General features: G+C 40.1%; 1 protein-coding gene across 2 annotated transcripts in view; it reads right to left on the reverse strand.

Moving 5' to 3' along the window:
* LOC127425941 (astrotactin-2-like) overlaps nucleotides 1-21,970 on the reverse strand; it is an 829,264-nt gene that overhangs the window by 6,021 nt on the left and 801,273 nt on the right. For both annotated transcript variants that reach the window (XM_051672308.1, XM_051672299.1), the window contains 2 exons: nucleotides 8,429-8,529; nucleotides 5,028-5,211 (listed from right to left, as the gene is read on the reverse strand). In XM_051672308.1, coding sequence (XP_051528268.1) covers nucleotides 5,028-5,211; nucleotides 8,429-8,529 — 285 coding nt within the window. The remainder of the gene's footprint in view (nucleotides 1-5,027; nucleotides 5,212-8,428; nucleotides 8,530-21,970) is intronic.

Below are 21,970 nucleotides of genomic sequence, written 5' to 3' on the forward strand. Positions count from 1 at the left end.
AAGAACCCAAGTGCAGTTTATTTACAAACGTGAAACCAATAACCCTGACTACAAAACAAAACAAAACATGGAGTAGACTTGACTTGACTTGACTTGACTTGACTACAGCGTATCCACCGTATCCACCACATTCAATACTTGACCACTACACAATGGAAAACATGAGGCTTAAATACAAGACATAAACCAATGAACAAACAGAACTCATAACAAGCTAATTAAACAATAACCCAATGAAAACATGACACAAGAACATGGAGGGAAAACAGAAATCACATGACAAGGGAAACAGGAACACATTTCAAAATAAAAGACATGAATCAACAGAATACACATGACATATGATATGTGTGGGTGAGAAACAGATCAATATTTAAGTCCATTGTTGCCACAATTTCTTCACCCTGCCCAGTAGGGGGTGTATGCATGAAGAATGTGAATCACCAAAAACACAAGACGAATGTGAAAGTGGAAGTTAAAGTGGAGATTGACTGAGCAGGGAGGAGGATTTATAGTAAAAATTGGCTTAAATATTGATCTGTTTCTCACACACACTTGCCATACAGTATCACTTCTGAAGATATGGATTTAAACACTGGAATCATATGAATTACTTTTATGCTGATTTATGTGATTTTTGGAGCTTCAACATTTTGGCACCCATTCACTTGCATTTTATGGACCAAAAGAGCTGAGATATTCTCCTAAAAATATTCATTTGTGTTCTGCTGATGAAAGAAAGGCATACACATACAGGATGGCATAAGAGTAAATGATGAGAGAATTTTCATTTTTGGGTGAACAACTCCTTTAACCTTAAAAATGTAACTCACTTTTTGCACCTGGGAACATGGCGGTATACAGAGCATACGTCAATGAAAACTAGGGATGGACGATTTTTTAAATTTTATAGAAAAAATGTTCATAGCGCTTGGGTTGATGCCGACCCCAATAAAAAAACAAAACTTGTCTACACTGAAAATTTTCTAATGTGTGGACTGTCTTCAGGGGATTATTATTATGCATACTTTCTAGATAAACTTGATAATTTCTATATATTGATTTTTCTAGACAACTTTCAAGGTGGACTTGGTTTAGAGAAAAATTAAAACCTATATTTGCTAAGAAGTATTGTGCAGTTTTCTTATTTCATAATATTATTTTTGTGAACATCTGGGTTATTTTAAATTAATTAGATTTGTAATTATTTTACATTTACACTATGCTGCCAACTTCCTGATGCACTTTTTTTTTTGTTTTGTTTTTTGTGCAATTTCTTGCACACCTTTGTTTTCTATAATGAAAATAACTTTGATTTCACTACCCAGGTTGCCTTGCATTCTAATAAAGAATGTGTTATATGAATCATGTTGGAGTAACTTTTAAGTTGAGTATATTTAAAAGTTGAATAATTGAATTGTGAATCGTTCTTAAAAAAAATTGAGATTTGAGATTTTTGCCAAATCGCCCAGCCCAAGATAAAACTGCTCGGCAATTATAGCCTATTTCCTTTCAGCTTCAAACTCACAACACGATCTAAATTTGTTTGGAAAGAATTCCAGGAAACATATTCCCTGATTTAAGACAAACATGACTTCCTGCACCCAAAATATGTATTTTAATCTTAATATAGGCCTGTCCTTGAAATTGTTGGGCCTCATGTATTCAGATAGAAGACAAAGGCAGGCCTAACATAGTCATGCCCCCACATTCCAAGTCGTAAATCTTACTGATAAAAATCGCGCCAAAATCAAGCAAAGGGAGTCCAAAACAGACTACAAATCCATGAAGCCTTGCTCACTAAAGGATCGAACTCTCAACTCCTATTGGATGAGGTACACAACACAATGTCCCTCAAACATGACATCATCAGGAGTTGAAATACCTCTGAAATGCTTCCAGAATTCGCTTCCAGCGACTTTGTTTGCAGCGTGTGGACGCAGCTCTTTGCTGCTCTCAGGTGCAACCTCGTGGCACAAGGAAGTAACGTCCGACTTGAAACTGTGGCCATACAATCTCCATCTCGCTGGACGAGTTGAGATTACTCTGTGTTCAACCGAACACTCTAACGGATCCGAAGGAGACCGCCGAGCAATTCTCATCTTCATCCGTTTGCCTACAGAAGTGAAGAGATTAAAGATTTCTCTTCCATCTTCAATCAAGTCGACATTTCTGAGACAGCAACTGAGTTCATCCATTAAAGAGTCAAATAACGCGGGACTTTTACGAGCCGTCCACCGCGTCTCTGAGTGATAAACTGAGAGCTGCTTTCTCTCCCACTATCGCGAAATCGGCTTTAGGGCTGTCACTTCTCTCTCTCTCGTACTAACCACACACACACATACACACACACACACACACACAGACACCTTATGTGTTATAGGATTATTTTTATTCCCATATCTAATCATATCACTGTTTAGTTTGTAGTTGTAAGCCGGAAGTTTATTGACTTCACTGTATTAATTATTCATTGATATTACTGCATAAATAAACTTTGTTTATATTACAAAGAGAAGTGTTTTGGTTTGTTTTGCATACGCCTGTGTCATGCTGACGGGATGTCAGTGCTCGGATTCAAACCTTCATTCATTGTTTTTTTCCCGAAAATCGATATTCTTCGGATGTCGATTTTCCTAAGAAAACAATCTAATTTTGAGACTGTTTTATTATCTGGTTATTAGTCCCTAATTCCAGGGTGGTGCCCCGTCAATGTTAATCCTTATTAAAATTCTATTGATTTTTGATAATTGATAATTATCTTTGATGATTGAATTTGAATGATCAATAAGCTAGTGTTAATTTTAATTAATGTTTCATCGATGTTAACAAGTAACGATTATCTTTGATAATTGTTGATTTTAAAGGATTAAAAAACTAACATTGATTCTCATCAATGTTCTATTGATTTTAATAATTAATAATTATCTTTGATAATTATTAATTATTGCTAATAACCAAACTTGCTCCTAAACGTAGCGCACTACACTTACTGGAGCCCCATATGAGGTTTTAATGAGTTAGATTCAATTGATTAATTTAAATATTAATTAATAACTACAGAAATAATTATTAATTATTTCTGATAGTAACACTGATCTAAACAGCCAGTAAAGCCCTACATAATAATTGGTGCCCCGTGTGAGGCTTTAATGAGTTAGATCCAATTAATTAATTTAAATATTAATTAATAATTACAGAAATAATTATTAATTATTTCTGATAGTAACACTGATCTAAACAACCAGTAAAGCCCTACAAAATTAATAAAGAATATTGGTTCCTTACAAAGTGTTAAATGAACTGTAATTGCTGGACAATATTTCTTTCCTCTGTTAGAGCCTGAGAATAGATTACACAAACATTCACAGACAGCTCAGGATGCAAACTTCTGATGGCCCCAACCAAACAGGAATAAAGCAGGTGCCGGTGCAAAGGACTATACACACGTCCTCTTCGTGCTTTGCCTAAAAACATAGAGGCTGTTGTGTAAAGACCTGAATATAGCTGTTAATGTGCTGGATCTTAGACATTTGTGAAGAGAGACGCATATCGAAAAAATGCTTGGCTGGCACATTTTGGAATATTTGGGAAAATGCATGACTGCTAGTTGTCAACACTTCTCTGTTTTAAGTGGCGTTCAACTATAAATATGTTTGGAAAAAATTTGCACTAGAAAAATTTAAATCAAATTTCTGAAAATAGCACATCCACGGCAAGCTGAGACACTCACTATCAACAGATCAAGCTGAGACACTCACTATCAACCTCCAACATAATGCTAATTAAACATGATCTCCAGAACACAATGTAACGTGATGAACACTTGCATTACATCATCAGAACTTTGTGTTCCCTTCCCCTGCTGTTCTGACTGTGGAAGCAATTTGCCCCAAACACACCTGACGAAGCAAAAAAAAAAAAAAAAAAAAAAGCACCTGAATTTACTAGGTGAGATATAATCAGAGAAGTCTGTTTTATGAGTGACAATTGCACACATTTGTTCTATAGTGCAGTCCATTGCAAGGCAAGTCACCAATTTTAATGCAAAAAGGTGTACTCTTTTATGAGGAACATGCTCTTATTAGATGGTAGTACAATGGAATACACCTGCCGGCACCAGATTGGTTGTACGAGTCCGGATTTGCAGTGAAAGCCTAAAACAAAATTTTTTCAATCCAAAAATTACTGCTGATCATGGTGTTTGCATCTTTGTATGTGTCAAGACATAGAGTAAATGTAGAGAGTAAAGGATGAGGTAAAGTGTATACAAGTGCGGGTAAAGGGTAGGGCCAGAGAGTTGAGGGCTGGTAAAGGGCAGACCTTCCTGAAGTTCAAACTCAAACACATCTGAACTACTGTAGCTAATCAAAGTCTTCAGGATTACTTGAAATTTACAGGCAGGTGTATGAGTAAGGTTGTAACTAGAGCTCTGCTACCAGGTCTGTTGGGTCAAACTAGAGGTCTGACACAACCCTGACACAAACCGTAGGGTTTTGGGCCAGGTTTGGGTCAGTTTTTCAAATATAACTTCAGGTTCAGGTCAGGCTTGTAATCAATTAAAAAAGGAACGTGTGAAAAGACAAGTTAGGGGCTGTACAGAGTGAAAGTGTTTTTGCGTGCAGTTTTTCAATTTTCTATGTAAATGCATGCTTTGAACGTTGTGCTGTGTCTTGTTGTTTTTCAGCAGCTCGTGCAGGTCCACCACATTTTAAAACACCACATCAAGTTAGACAGAACTTCAATAAAAAAACTAAAACAAAAAAACACATCTTGAGAGACTTGCTTGTTTTATAAATGCCGGTGCAGACCTCTGGTTTGAACTAAGCAGGAGGGTAGCCCTTAGGAGCAGGGTTTAATAGCCCTGGGGTACAGGGTAAAGTTAGAGGGTAGTCTATGAGAGATTGATTGTGACAAAATGTTGCACCATTGTCACCATAATAAAAGAAGACATCAACAAGCACCTGTTAGATGAACTCAATCTATCAAACATAAACATTGCTTTGATTGGTTGCTGTCATTCTCACCTGGGCCCCAATTCGTCCTCACTTCTCCACACAAAATCTCCAAACTTCTCGTAGTGGGAATTGTAGTGATGCTGTACACGATACAAAAGTGGTGGAGAAATCTCCATCAAGGTGTTGTAGGCCGTCTGTTGCTCCTTCCCACTGGTGTAGCCATTGTATAGATTGTATACTTTGTCTGCAATCTCTGTTTGAAAAAAAAAAAAGCAAAGGCAGATCTGAGAATTGTCTATTTTAAAAAAGAAAAAACAAGCTATGAAGAGTTCAAAAACAATTAAAGACCACATGAAATTGGAGTTCTCTTTCATCATCTCGTTTTTGAGATTATCCTATAAGAGGGACAATTGTACCTGACTTCAATGCTGAGGAAAGGCCTTGTCAATGATGCAAGCAAAGGCAGATATTGCGTGATTCGCGAAAATTTTCTTTGTTGCTGATAAAGTGGATGCATTTTAAATTCTGCTGCTTTTATATGAAAAATGGATATGATGAACAAGCCACCCAATGTACCTGTTATGTAATTCCCCCCAAAAACTGTGAATTTTAATAAATTTTTAGTTTAATAAAGACACATTTTATATATATATATATATAGTATATATATATATATATATATATATATATATATATATATATACTGTATATACTCGCTTCTGTGTATATATATATATATATATATATATATATATATATATATATATATATGCATAGACTCACTGAGCACTTTATTGGGAACACTATACTAATACTGGGTAGGGCCTCCCTTTCCTTTCAAAACAGCCTCAATTCTTCATTGGAAACATTCTTCTGAAATTTTGATTTCATGCTGCAAATCACTTGTTCTAAAACATCCCAAAGGTGTTCTTTTGGATTCAGATCCGGTGACTGGGAAGGCCACTGAAGAACAGTGAACTCATGTTCATGAAACCAGTTTCAGACGACTTTTGCTTTTTGACATGGTGCATTATCATGCTGGAAGTAGCCATTAAAAGATGGGTAAATTGTGGCCATGAAGGGAAGCACATGGTCAGCAACAATACTCAAATAGACTGTGGCATTTAAGCAATGATTGATTGGTATTAACAGGCCCAAAGTATGCCAAGAAAACATTCCCCACGCCATTACACCACCGCCACCAGCCTGGACTGTTGACACAAGGCAGATTGGGTCCATGGATTCATGCTGTTGGTGCCATATTCTGACCCTACCATCTGTGTGCCTCAGCAGAAATCGAGATTCATCAGACCAGGCTATATTTTTCCAGTCTTCAACTGTCCAGTTTTGGTAAGCTTGTGCCCACTGCATCCTTAGCTTTCTGTTCTTGGCTGACAGAAATGGAACCCGACATGGTCTTTTGCCGTTATAGCCCATCTGCCTCAAGGTTCGACGTGATGTGCATTCTGGATGCTATTCATCTCACTACAGTTGTACAGAGTGGTTATCTGAGTTACCATAGCCTTTTTGTCAGCTCAAACCATTCTGGCCATTCTCTGATGATCTCTCTCATCAACAAGGTGTTTCCATATGTAGAACTGCAGCTCACTGGATGTTTTTTGTTTTTGTTTTTGGCACCATTCTGAGTAAATTGTAGACACTGTTGTGCGTGAAAATCCCAGGTGATAAGCAGTTATAGAAATACTCAAACCAGCCCGTCTGGCACCAACAATCATGCCACGGTCAGTGTATTCACTGAGCTCACATTTTCCCCCATTCTGATGGTAGATGTGAACAATAACTGAAGCTCCTGACCTGTATATGAATGATTTTATGCATTGCACTGCTGCCACACGATTGGCTGATTAGATAATCGCATGAATAAGTAGGTGTACAGGTGTTCCTAATAAAGTTCTCAGTGCATATTGAGCTGCTAATCCCACCCATTAACCTAACTGCAATTATTTCTTAACAATAATAATAATAAAAAATAATCACAATAATTCTATTCAAAACATAGAAAAAAGCTGCACAAATGTAGTCCAAACAACTATGTGCTTCATTCAAGTACACTCTGAAGGCATACAAAAGCTTTGTGTGATGTAGAGAGTGAAATTTCAATTGTTAATCACTTTAAATCTTCTCCTGATCCACTCTGTGAAGGCAGCCAAAGCTCATTCATAAAGGTACATAACGTGAAATATGGCATGTCTTAATCGGTAACAAAAAATTTTTTACATCACTGACGTAAAAACCTGTTTCATAACACTTCTTGAGGAAGCAATTTTTTTAATGTTTAAATAAGTGTTAGATTTGACTGTTATGGGCGCTACAGCAGGAGACGAAGACCTTTGAATAAAAACTTGCAGAAAGTTTAGGTCTGTTCGTCACATAGAACTATCATATGGCTTCTGAAGACTTGGATTATAGCGCAGAAATCAAATAGATGACATGTATGCTAATTTTATTGTGCTTTTTTGGTTTTATGCAATTTTGTTTTTTTCGGAAAACTCCTTTTGTATCCCATGGCAAACAAAATAAATAAAAAATGTGAAGATTAAACATTTACAAAACTGTTATTCATTTTAACATTTAAAATTTAGTTTTGGTTAAAGTGATATAATCTTTTGAGTTGAATATGGCACCAGAAATCATACAGAACAGATTGAAGCCGTTATAAACGTCAAATTAGATTGTACGTTTCAGTGTCTATGCACATGTTATAGCTACGGATATTTGGATTACTAATACTATGGATACACTGGTCTATTAGCTATGCTAGTGTACCCCTAAAACTCGACAAATCAACTTTTAGCATGTATATGCATTTTAAATATGGTCTTGTTCTTCTGGTACAACTGATAAAAAATATTGATGACTCACCTTACCCTCAAAGGCATATCCGAATTTGTGTCCAAAAAAATGCTGTCTAGATTTTAAGTGTCCCTTTCTCTAATAGCAATTGCAAAAAGCAAAGAAAAATTCATGGCTATGATGTAAATGAAAGGCTTTTGGCTAATTAAGGAAACAGTACAAGGCCTTCAATATGTACCGCCCCAACAAAATATGTATATAAATTATTTATTACTCTCAAAAATATTGTGTGGATTTCTTACTGTGCTTTTATTAATGTCATAAAGTATTATCATTTTACTAAGTTTTATCCATAAATGGAAATTTCTTGCCATTTAAAACCTGTTCCTTTTCTTTGAGTAAACTTTATGTAATCTTATTTAACTTCTATATAGATTTTGAGTGCTCTACCTTCCTGTGATTCATACTGCTGCCAGACCTGTGAATTTTGTTCTTCTCAAGTAAAATGTACTAGCCACTATGGATGATGTAGTCGTAAACACACAGGAAATGTAGAGCTGTCACCTCAGCTGGGTGCGATGGTGACATTTCACTGGAGCACAGCTGACTCTTTTCATTCACACATGTGAATGGAGTGAAGGAGATCAGAACTGTACCTTCTGCTTTGCTGTCATCCACCATCGAACAGGACGTGCGAACAGTCACAAAGCTCGCTTCTGACCGTCTACCACGGCTATCCATAGCATAGAGAGTGAACCTGGATGAGAGGGAAGGGAGTTAGCATTAGAGAGGACATATAAGGAAAGATTCTCTGTGGCTGCAGTAACACTGTATCTATACTGGATACTAACTGAAACACAAATAAAGAAACAGACATGAACAACACAACAGGACTTTGGGCTTAGGAAATATAAACTTTGCATATGCAAATCTCATGACACAATCATTAGAACCAAAAGGTGTCCCTGCAAAGAACATGTTTGCAGTTCTTGCTTATGAGCCACAGTTGTAGGCTATAACTCACATCACACAGGCAGCAGTGCAGGGATTCCAGGGTATTCTGTTACGTTTGGAAATTGCATGCACGTCATGCGCAAAAAAGCAGCCATTAAGTCTAACAGCAGCTTAAATGGGTCTCCCACTTCCTCTAATGACGGAGTTCCGTTTAGCAAATACAAAACACATTAATGCTGCTGCTCAGGGTTTCTCAGACCACCCAGCACAAACATGCACTAAACAGCCCTGGCCCAGCTGCTAATCACGGGGGTATGTGATGCCTTCCATCAGCTGGTGTTAATTGATGCTCAGGTCATTAAGGTGACTGCTCCTGACTAGCTGATGTCTAACTGACAATGTCAAGTTTAACTATTTATGTTATAACATACTAGTTATTATTATTCCATATTACTGTATCATACCTATTGAAAAAAGGAAGATTAATGGTTCCACTTTATATTAGATGTCTTTAACTACTATGTATTATCATTAAAATACATACAATACAATGTTAGGAAGGCATAGTGGTAGGGTTGGGGTTAAGATTAGTGTTAGGGTTTAGGGTAAGGATTCGGGTAGGGTTAGGTTTAGGATTCGGGGTAAGGTAAACAGTGTTACTGCAGATGTAATTAGGTGCAGGTACTTTAAATGTAAGTACAATGCAACAACACGTATGTACTTAAGTACATTGTATCAAATGCTTAATTACATAGTAGTTAAAGACACCTAATATAAAGTGGGTCCAGATTAAGCAATAAGGCACTCAAGACCATCCTACAGTATATTTGTGATGCACAGTGTCTATATTCACTATATTCAGCCTGATCTTATTAATATACTTAGCTATTTGTATGTTAATAATTGTAACATTTAAACATACATGTTTGTACATTTGGATAGACACTAAAACATACAATATGGACATTTGAAAGCATCTAAAACGTTAACATTTTTATGTATTAACAGCTTTAGAAACTTAAAATATTTACAAAGCCATTACAAATATATTTGAATACACAAATCGATTATAGATAATTTAGATCCCCCTTAACCCTATCAAAACCTCTAAACATAACCACTTTTCAACAATTTAAAAACATGTAACAAGTAAATTAATATACAGTAGCAATCATTTTTGTTACAATATATTAATATATATATATATATATATATATATATATATATATATATATATATATATATATATATATATATATATAACCATAACCATTTATAAAGCATATAAAAAAAACGTAACAGGCAGATAAATGTAATCACAATAATTTATTCAGAAAAACTGCAAAATTCAGTACAAAAGTAGTCCAAAGGGCAATGTGCTGCATCCGATGTGCTCCCTGACGGAATACAATAGCTTTGTGTGAGGTAGAGAGTGGAATTTAAATGATTAATTGCTGTAAATTTTTTCCTGATGCACACCGTAACAGCGATGTCATATCCAGGGTTGGGAAGGTTACTTTTAAAAAGTATTCTGCTACAGATTACAGAATACATGCTGTTAAATGTAATTTGTAACGTATTCCATTAGATTACTCAAAGTCAGTAATATAATCTAAATAATTTGGATTACTTCTTCAGTACTGGCAAATTTTTCACTTGTTTTGACAATAAACAAGTAAATAAAGTAAGAAAACTCACTTAAATTTATCTTGCTTTAAGGATTTTTTTGATATTTTTACAGAAAAACAATATTTAAATTCTCATTAAGAATAAGATTTTTGCAGTACATCTTTGCTCTAATATCAAAGGTCTTACTAGAGAAAAAAAAGTTATGCTCCAACGTGCATTTTCGTCATTGATATATTGGTTGTAGCTTTCTATACGATGTTAAAGGCTACATTGGTTAGCATTTCTTGTAAAAATAACCTAACCTCATAAAAAACATTGACATGGCGTGTAATCGTGTATTTATTGGATTTATGTTTCACCTGTCATAGCGTTTCTAACTGTTTTCTTGTTAAACTGTAGAAACTTGATGTAGCTCCTCTTTTAAGCTCCCAAGGGAAAATTCCTCAATGATGTCATATCCACCTTTTCACTCACAACAGCATGAACTTGTATGAATGTAACACATCTTAAGAAAGTGTTTCACTGCTGTTCGAAAGCTCCTCAGATTGCATTGTTTATATGGATAAATGTTTTCCAACTAAATAGTCTAAACATTAAATGAAACAAATGACAATAAAATGCAAAGTAATCTCTTCAGTAATCAAAATACTTTTTGAATGTATTCTGATTACCAATGATTTATACTGTAATTGTAGTAGAATACAGTTAATAATATGTATATAAACATATACATCGCAGAATACAGCAGTCACAAACGGTCACGAGACACTTGAGAGCCAATGAGCATGCAACATCACTGCTGTAAAACCGGTGATCGTAATGCTTCTTGATGCGGCAATTTTGAAATTTTGAAAAGGAAACCAATGCGGGTTACCGGTTATGGTGGTCGCAACACGCTACAGTGGATAGAGATGAAGATCGTTGAATAAAAGGCTTGAATTTGGTTCTGTTCTTCACAAAAAGCAATTTGTATATTTATATTAAATTAGTGTTGTTTTATGGTGCTTTTTGTGGTTTATTTTGTTTTTTGGCATATTCTGAAAAATCCTTTTGTGTCCTGTGCAAAAAAAAACAAAACAAAAAAAAAAAAAAAACGTAACAAATTATTAAACGATTACAGAATTTTTATTCATTTTAACATTTTAAAGTATAGTCTTGGTAAAAGTGATTTTAATCCTTTAAAACGTATAGGGCAGCAGAAATCACACAGAACTGAATGAAACTGTGAAAATGTCGTTTTATAATGTCAACTGCATTAAATAAATTTGATGGCATTTACAGTGTAACTAATCTCACCGATTATACAGTAAACTAAATATAATTAACTGATTAATTTTATGAGTTCAATATTAATCAATTCAAACAGTACACATAAATTTTTTTACATTTTTACAGGTGTTAATATGTAACGTAACGAGTTTAGATGCTGTTAATATGTCAATATTGTACATTTCAGTGTCTATGCAAGTGTTATAGCTACGGATACTTGGATTACTAATATTACGGATAAATTGGTCTGTGAGCTACGCTAGTGTACACCTAAAACTTGACAAATCAACTTTTAGCATATATATGCATTTAAAAAATGGTCTTGTTCTTCTGGGACAAAAAAAATAAAATAAAGAAATGCTGTCTAGATTAAATGCAAACATAAGAGAATGAATGTTTGCTGGAACCAAACTTTAAGTAAGAATACATACGAATTCTCATGAGATCACATTGCTATATTTGACAATACATGACTATATTCAAATGGCCTTGAAACAACAAAACAAAACTGCTGAAACAAAACAAAACAAAACAGCCTAAGGTTGTTTGCTAAATCATTTGCTTGTCTTGGCTGGTTTAAACTGGTCTAGCCAACCCAGTCATGAGAAGTTGTAAAAATAGTGTGAGATGGCGAAATTGCAACAAATCATAGGAGTTGACTTTTACTCAAGAAAAATAATCAAACCAACAACTGATGTTATTGAACTTTTTCTTAAGTTAAACCCCTAACCCAGACTTAAACATAAAATGTAACCCCTTACCCTAACCCTAAACTTAACCATGATTTTAATAGGAAAATAACTTTTGTTTACCACGTTAGAAAAAAAAATAAAAACATCAGGGTTTGAAACGAGACGAGGGAAGCGCATTACAGGTTATTGACATACATCAGTCATATGTGGAACGAGTAACTTAATTTCTTCACAGATGTTTCCTTTCTAAAAATAAATTGTTGTACAGTAGCCTAGCCAAAATGTAATTCCTGTGCTGTATCTATTTGAAATTCTGTTGGTTGGTTGGTCTCTATGGGAATAAAAGTCATGCCTTTTTGTATGAGTGAACTCGTAAAAGGAACTTCATCCATGTTCTCTAGTATTGTACATCCTTTCCAACGATTTATTTTGCAGTGAATATTCTCTAAACTGTATTTCAAATATGGCTAATAACCTCATTATAGTTCTACTCCAAACAAACTGTTTGTACACTCCTAAACATGATAACTTGATACCTCTGTACAGTACACTGTGTAGGTCAAGTTGAGTCAATAAGAATATGACCAGTGTGGCCCTCGTGCATTAAGTTGATTTGCAAACACTGTGCCTAACCCCAAGAATTTTGCTGGAGTATGCCAACATCAGATCGAATCTAGAAGCAAATTTGGACTATTTATGTAAATTCTTTCATTACCAGAAATGCTATTGTGCATTCAAACTGTAAAAATTCCAAACCCAAGTTGCCAGTCCAACAGACATTTTTGCATTCCAGCTTTGTTGTATAACAAACATCGCTGCCATTGGAAATCAAGCCATCTTTCTGATGACTCTGGACTATGATGAAATGGACTACACATAACAGAATTGGAGAATGCCAGAAATTATTTTCCCAAGTTCCAGGGAGATGCTTCTTTGCACGTTAATGTTTCAACACTTTGACTCTTTCTTTGTTTGGAAACCCATATTTCAATAACCACCACCAGCTGATGTTTTGTTTGTAATACAGTCTGTTTATACATGGTTTGCATAGTTTGCCTGATCTTGTTATTTAGGAGAAAGGAGTGTGGCATTCCTTTCCTAAACCTCACCAAAATCCAGTCTGGTCACCATCCGCTGCCAACCCTATCTGAACAACATTGTTTAAATTGTGTGGTTGCACAATCGCCTAGTGGAGTGTTTTTATCTGACAATCTGTAGTTCAGTTTAGTATTTCAGACAGCAACTTGATGCTCTTTTGTTTGTTTAAGGTGTTGGCAAAGATGCCAGCGTGCTATAATTGTACCATAATTCTCGCTATCTTTTTTTTTCATTTGCTTTCTTTTCTCAATAGAATACTTGTTTCGTATCTACATTTTTCTCTTTGGATGTCATGTTGTTATATAGATCCAAATCCAAGTCTGAGGAACTCTGCAAACAATTGGCAGTGATAAAGATCACCCACGAGAACAAAGGCTAAAAGTGGACTGGCTCATTGCGGGACATGTCAAACACTGTAGAGCATGATGGCAAAACGTGAGCCCTCAACATCCTTTTAAAATATAAAAGACTTCACTTACACTTAATGTGAGTATCAACTTGGTCCCAGAAATTCCTAAATTAAAATTAGGGGAAATACAAATAGACACAAATTGGGTACATTCCATTCAGAAGTGATCATCCCTATTCCCTGTTCCCTTCGAAGACTTTACCATACACTGTGGGAGCTTTGGAGGGCTCAAATTTTTGGGGCTTAATAATAACATTTATTCGGAACTCACCTTTTCAGTCATTTTTATTTGAAATTTTGTTTGAAGCAATGGTACAGCATGTATATCATGATTGTTCTCCCTTCAAAGTGCCATATGGAGGTTAATTTATCCTGTTTGGAACACAGGTATTTTTTCATTTTTAGATTGATGAATGAATATTAAAATTAAAATGACATTTCAAATAGAATTTTAAAAATGCATCTTTATACTTAGAACTAAAGCTTCCTAGTATGTGTACTGTTTATAGTTTAATCCTTAGGATTAGGGGTTTGTTAAAATTACTAACTGTATGAACACTAGTAATAGTGATGCTTGCCTTAGCAAACACCGTTAAAATTACAATTCGAGGACATGAGGATGTGAGGATAGTGGACATGGAGACAGAGGGTGTCTACGTATGTGTGTCTTGGTGGATGTGTTATTTTGATGGGGAGACAGACGCTGACATGTTGGACAGGGGTTCTGTGGAGGTTCCTGTAAAGCGTCATGGTTACTTTTGTAACCTCCGTTCCCTGATGGAGGGAATGAGACATTGTGTCAATGTAGTGACACTAGGGGTCACTCTTGGGAGCCCCAAACACCTCTGCTTTTATGAAAAAAGTCCAATGAGAATTGGCATGTGGAATTTGCATGCCACTCCCCCGGACATACGGGTATAAAAGGAGCTGGTATGCAACCACTCATTCAGGTTTTGTGCTGAGGAGCTGAGACCAGGTCCCGGCCATTTCAGCGGGTAATTCAGCGTTGTGGCAAGAGGGACACAAAATCTAGTTCCCTCCATCAGGGAACGGTGGTTACGAAAGTAACCAGGACGTTCCCTATCTGTTACTCACTCGACATTGTGTCGATGTAGCGACACTAGGGGTCCCTATACAAAACACCACAACTAGCTGAACTGTGTTACGTGAACTGGTTGTGTGTGACGGGCAGACTGCTGTGTGCCTTGTAGCTAGCGCACCAGGCCATCACGTAACCTCCCCCAACACTCTTATGAGCATCGAACGGTCCATCAGGAACAAGTCGACTGCTCAACTATAGGGACAGGCTAGCCCAGCCAAGGCCTCTTTTCCCTCTTTTTTTCTCCCCAAAAAGAGTGGAATTTTGTTAATGGACATGGATCCGTGAGAGTCACTCCCAAGGGGAAGACCCTGCAGAGACCACACCCCACCCAGAGAAAGGAGGGGTACTTCAAGTGGAAATACATCACATGGTCTTACTGAATCTTGTCGGAAGTATGTCATGTGGAGAGTCGCATGGTAGGTCCTACCCAAGGGGGGAGGAGTTTCTACAGGCATGGCGACCAGAGCAGAGGGCCCTCTGCTCAAGGAAGACGTAGTTTACCAAGAGGGAAACGATTTTATGGAAGATATAACACATGGGGTTACCTATGGGGAACCACCGCACGCGGAGCACCTACCTCAGTACAGGGCCTTACCAGCACACTTACTGAGCCGGCAGTGAGTTTCTCTGCAAACTCGACTGCCACAGGGCTAAGGAGGAAGTCATCTAGAGATCACAGTCTGTGAAAACTACTGGGAGTCAAGAGCACACGTCTTTCCCTCAAGGGAGGGGAAAGGTGCTATGCGCAAGTGGTACACCCGGCCAGCTGTCCCAGAACTTACCTGCTTGTGCCTGCCACTACACGGGACGAAACTGACTCAACCCGGAGATTTTAGAACCTCGCAAAGGTGTTGGGTGTTGCCCAGCCCGCTGCTCTGCAGATGTCTGCCAAAGAGGTGCCACTGGCCAAGGCCTAGGAGGCTGCCACACTCCTGGTAGAGTGGGCTCGTAACCCCGCAGGGGATGGCATGTCCTGAGCTTGATATGCCATAGCAATGGCATCAATGACCCAGTGGGTGATCCTCTGTTTGGAGACAGCGCTTCCTTTCTGCTGTCCACCAAAGCAGACAAAGAGCTGCTCGGAGCTTCTAAAGCTCTGCGTGTAATAAAAATAGATGCGTAAAGCTCACACCGGACACAGCAACACCAAGGCAGGGTCTGCCTCCTCCTGGGGCAGCGCTTGCAGGTTCACCACCTGATCCCTAAAAGGGGTCGTGGGAACCTTGGGCGCATAACCCGGTTAGGGTCTCAGGATCACGTGAGAGTAATCTGGACCGAACTCCAGGCAAGATTCTCTGACAGAGAACGCTTGCAGGTCCCCTACCCTCTTGATGGAAGAGAGTGCAGTCAGGAGGGCAGTCTTGAAAGAGATTGTCTTAAGCGCAGCTGACTCCAAGGGCTCAAAGGGAGCTCCCTGTAGACCCTGAAGGACTACAGAGAGGTCCCACGGAGGAACGAGGCGCATTCTAGAGGGGTTCAACCTCCTAGCACCTCTCAGGAACCTGATGATCAAGTCGTGCTTCCCCAAGTACTTACCATCTACTGCATCGTGCATCTACATACACCTTCAAGGTGGAGGGGGACAGGCACCCCTCCAACATCTCCTGCAGGAAGGAAAGCACCGATCCGACTGCACATCTCTGGGGGTCTTCCCATTGGGAAGAACAACACTTAGTGAACAGATGCCACTTACAGGCATACATACAGGCGCCTCGTAGAGGGAGCCCTAGCCTGAGTGATCGTGTCTACCACCGCGGGCGGTAGGCCACTTAAGTCCTCCACGTCCCGTCCAAGGGCCAGACGTGGAGATTCCAGAGGCCTGGTCGTGGGTGCCAGATGGTGCTCCATCCCTGAGAAAGAAGGTCCTTCCTCAGGGGAATTTGCCAGGGCGGGGGGGCTGTCGCGAGGAGTGTGAGATCCGAGAACCATGTCTGGGTGGGCCAGTAGGGTGCTACTAGGATGACTTACTCACCGTCCTCCCTGACCTTGCACAGGGTCTGTGCAAGTAGGCACACTGGGGGAAATGCATACTTGCGTAGTCCAGGGGTCCAGCTGTGTGCCAACACGCCTATACCAAGAGGTGCCTCGGTAAGGGTGTATCAAAGCGGGCAGTGGGAGGATTCCCGGGAAGCAGACAGGTCTACCTGTGCTCGACCATTTCGACTCCAAATCAGCTGGACCACCTGAGGGTGGAGTCTCTACTCTCCCCTGAGGGTAACCTGGCGTGACAGCGTGTCCGCTGCGGTGTTGAGGTCACCCGGGATGTGAGTGGCTCGTAGCGACTTAAGACACTGCTGACTCCAGAATAGGAGATGGCGGGCGAGTTATGAGACATGCAGTGGGAGTGTAGACCGCCTTGGTGGTTGATGTAAGCTACCATTGCTGTGTTGTCCGTCCAGACCAACACGTGCTTGCCCTGGATCAACGGCTGAAACCTCCACAAGGCGAGCAGTACTGCCAACAACTCTAGGCAGTTGATGTGCCAACGCAGCTGTGGGCCAGTCCAAGAGCCGGTGGCAGTGTGCCCATTGCATACAGCGCCCCAGCCCATCTTGGAGGCATCTGTTGTAATCACAACGTGCCTGGAGACCTGCTCTAGGGGAACCCCAGCCCATAGAAATGCTAGGTCGGTCCAAGGACTGAAGAGGCAGCGACAGACTGGTGTGATGATCATGTGATGCCCATCTCGGGACTCGAGTCCGAAGCCAGTGCTGAAGCAGTCTCATATGCATCTACCCGAGCGGTGTGGCCACCGCTGAGAATGCCATATGCCCAGGAGCCTCTGAAAGTGTTTCAGTGGAACTGCTGTTCTCTGTCTGAATGCCTTCAGACAGTTCAGCACCAACTGTGAGCATTCGTTTTTGAGGCGCGCTTTCATCAAGACTTAGTCCAACTCCTGAGGCAACAGGGGTGGGTTGCGGCAGAGCCGGTGCTGCAGGAGGATGCCCTTGGTGACGAGCAGACAAGGTGCGGTGACTTAAGCCGTGCCGGGGCAGGATATGTTGTAAAACCTCCGTCTGCTTCTTCACCACTGAGAACTGCTGGGCAAAGTCCTCGACGGTGTCGCAAAACAGGCCAACATGGAAAATGGGGGCGTCAAGCAACCGTGCCTTGTCCGCTTCTCCCATCTCGACCAAGTTGAGCCAAAGGTGGTGCTCCTGGACCACCAGGGTGGACATCGCCTGCCTGAGAGACCGTGCCGTGATCTTCATCGCCCGGAGAGCGAGGTCGGTCACCAAGAGCAGTTCCTGCATTAATCCCGGGTCAGAACTATGCTCGTGCAGTTCTTTTAGCACCTTGGCTTGGTGTAATTGCAGGAGAGCCATGGCGTGCAGGGCAGAGGTGGCTTGTCCAGCGGCACCGTAGGCTCTAGCCATCAGGGATAACGTAAATCTACAGGCCTCGGACGGGAGTGCCTTGTTCACCTGGGGGTCTCTGAATACCCCCTGGCCGCTCCGCCATCGAGGGTATCGAGAGCGGGGGAGCTGAAAGACCGGGACCGGGCAGTAAAAGGTGCCTCCCATGATCTTGTCAGCTCCTCATGCACTTCCGGGAAGAAAGGAACAGGGGTGGAACCAATCGTTGGGTTCAGGGAAAAGTGGAGGGTTCCACTCTAGCCCGATGCTCACAGCTACCTGGGAAAGCACATCCGTCATTTCTGCATTGGCGTGAGGCTGGGCGACTGTTCCCAAAGGAGGAAGCCAGGCTCTTTGATGCTGCCCTTTAATTAATTAAATTATTATTATTTTTTATTTATCACACATTATATATTTGCACATATACAGTGAAATTCTTTTTTTTCACATATCCCAGCTAAGCTGGGGTCAGAGTGCAGGGTCAGCCATGATATGGCACCCCTGGAGCAGATAGGGTCAAGGGCCTTGCTCAAGGTCCCAACAGTGGCACTGGGGCTTGAACCCCCGACCTTCTGATCAATAACCCAGAGCCTTAACCGCTGAGCCACCACTGCCCCTATATAACTCATTAGCTTCCAGAGCTCCGAACGAGAAGTCGAACTCGCGCTGAGATGAATCGCTGGTCTCATGCGAGAGCCCGATCGGGGCGAGTGAGCGTGCTGGGGAATGGGAGGTCCGTGGGGGGATACCCTGTGGAGGTGGTCTCATTGATGTCCCCAAATCGCCCCCAGTGCTAACCGACGCGGCCTCAAACCTGTAGGTAGAAGGTCCGGTGCGGGGAGCCGCTGGGGTGGCTTGCTTTCTTACGAAAGCAAGCCGTGACCGCAACATTGCCATGGTCATGTTCTCGCAATGAGGACATGACTCATCCACGAACGATGTCTCCGCATGGGCAGTGCCCAAACACGTAAGACATCGATCGTGGCCGTCGGAAGTGGAGAGATAACGACCGCAACCAGGAATAACACACAAACAGAAAGGCATCTTTAAAAAGACCCGTCTTTAAAAAGACATTCCATGTGTGCCGCTCTTTCAGAAAGAAAATATATTCTTTTAGAATATACTCTTTTAAATGTTCTGCCGAAGCGCCCAGAGGCGTTCTCTGCAAACCACAGATGCAGAGGGGGAGAAGCCGCAGAAATGCACTGTAAAATCCAGCACAGAGAGGTGAATGAACTCCGTGGATTAATTCAGCTCAATGAATAGAACCGCTCGGCTCTGAAGAGAAAATCTGAATGAGTGGTTGCATACCAGCTCCTTTTATACCTGTATGTCCGGGGGAGTGGCATGCAAATTTCACTCGCCAATTCTCGTTGGCCTTTTTTCAAAAAAGCAGAGGTGTTTGGGGCTCCCAAGAGTGATCCCTAGTGTCACTACATCGACACAACGTCGAGTGAGTGACAGATAGGGAACTTTTCTTGTATGATTTCTACCAAAAATATTTTACTTCGAGATTATATTTTCACAGTGAAGCTCTGCTAAATCACTACTTTGAGGCAGGCTTTCAACAGTGGTTTAAACTTGAAAATATGTGTCTTGGCAATGAAATAAAAAAAAAAAACACTGGCTCAACAATGCAGCCATAAAGTCAAGTTGGATTGGATGCTCCAAATATGGCTGTATTTAAACTTCTTAAACAGGATTTCTTTTTTTATTTGTATGCTAATCTTAACATTCGCCATTTGGGAAACAGAAATCGGTTTAATATAATAATTTATAGATTTGACAATAAATACAACTTAAATAGTTCAAACAGTCTCTTAATGGTGTGCTTTTCCAGACATCAAGAGCGTAATAGATATTTCCCTCAGTTTAAAGGTTTGTTTTCAGTTGTTCCCTTACTTGATGAAAAATCAAACTCTGAAATATACCAGTTCTGTTTTAAATGACTGAATGTGGTTGTGGAGACAAGGTCAGAAGATATATGTACTAAAGTTATATGAATTGTTTTGGCCTAAAAAAGAGTGAATCTATAACTAAAAACTGATTTGGACCCTGAACGTCTGAAAGCATATGCATAATTCAAGCATCTCATAATTTACGCCACAGTATGGGTCAAATCAGGTTTATCGTGCCAAGCTGTGTCAGTGGCTGTGATTTATTTTTCCCTCAAAGGAGCGCTCTTTCACTGTCTGCCGTCAAAGTTTCGGCATGTGAGTTTATTTGTGATTCAATGGACATTTCTTTGTCTTTATATTTGTGAAATTTATTACATTAATGTTAACTACTAATGTACAACAACAGCCTAAAACAATGCTATTTAGAAAACACTATCTTCTAGTATTTAGCAAACTAGTTTGATAAAGACCAGTTGTGAAAGCAACTATCAAGGAATACACTGTTGATCTACGAAACTAAATCCCACAAATAATCAATACATAGTGGATGTGCAAGTCAATCATGTTCCTCAAACCATTCCCGAACAATGTGTACAATGTTGCAGGGCGCATTATCCTGCTGAAAGAGGTCACTGCCATCAGGGAATACCATTGTCATGAAGGGGTTAACCTGGTCTGCAACGATGTTTAAGTTGGTGGCACGTGTCAAATTGATATCCACATGAATGGCCAGACCCAGGGTTTCCCAGCATAACATTGTCCAGAGCATCAAACTCCCTACACATGCTTGTCGTCTTCCCACAGTGCATCCTGGTGCCATCACTTCCCCAGGTAAATGGCGCACACGTACACGGCTGTCCACGTGATGTAAAAGAAAACAGGACTCATTGAACCAGGCGAACTCCTTCCAATTCTCCAAGGTCCAGTTCTGATGCTCACATGCCCATTGTAGGTGCTTTCGACGATGGACAGGGGTCATCATGGGCACTCTGACTGGTCTGCAGCTACACAGCCCACAGTTAGCAGGGTGCAATGTACTGTGTGTTGTGACACATTCCTCTCGTAACCACTTAAAACATTTTCTGTGACTTGTGCCTCAGTAGGCCTTCTGTCAGTTTGGACCAGACGGGATAGCCTTTGATGAGTGCATCAATGAGCCTTGGATGCCCAACACCCTGTCGCTGGTTTGTGGTTTGTTCCTCCTCTGACCACTGTCAGTAGGTACTCACCACTGCTGACTGGGAGCACTCCACAAGCCTTGCCATTTCAGAGATGCTCCGACCAAGTCATCTGGCCATAACAATTTGGCCCTTGTGAAAGTCGCTGAGGTCTTTACTCCTGCCTATTTCTCCTGCATTCAACACGTTGACTACAAGAAGTCAAGTAATTTTTATTTGTATAGCGCCTTTCCCAACACACATCGTTTCAAAGCAGCTTTACAGAAAATCATGCATTAACAAAATGAAACCGTAGTATATGTAAAATTTTAGAGTCATCATTGTGTAGTTTGATTAAATACGATTATGAAGTGTATATAAAAATAAGTAATTAAATAATAATTGTATTTAGAAACCCAGTGAGCAAGCCGAAGGCGACTGTGGCAAGGAACACAAAACTCCATAAAATGTTGGTTAATGGAGAAAAATAACCTTGGGGGAAACCAGGCTCACTGTGGGGGCCAGTTCCCCTCTGGCTAACAGCATGAATGTAATGCCAGTATTACTTATTTATGTGCAGTGCAAGTCATGTTTTAAAATGAGTAAACTAAGTAAGTGTTAAGGGCCAGTGTTT

This window comes from Myxocyprinus asiaticus, chromosome 3, assembly GCF_019703515.2.
Source record: "Myxocyprinus asiaticus isolate MX2 ecotype Aquarium Trade chromosome 3, UBuf_Myxa_2, whole genome shotgun sequence".
In the NCBI taxonomy this organism is placed as follows: domain Eukaryota; kingdom Metazoa; phylum Chordata; class Actinopteri; order Cypriniformes; family Catostomidae; genus Myxocyprinus; species Myxocyprinus asiaticus.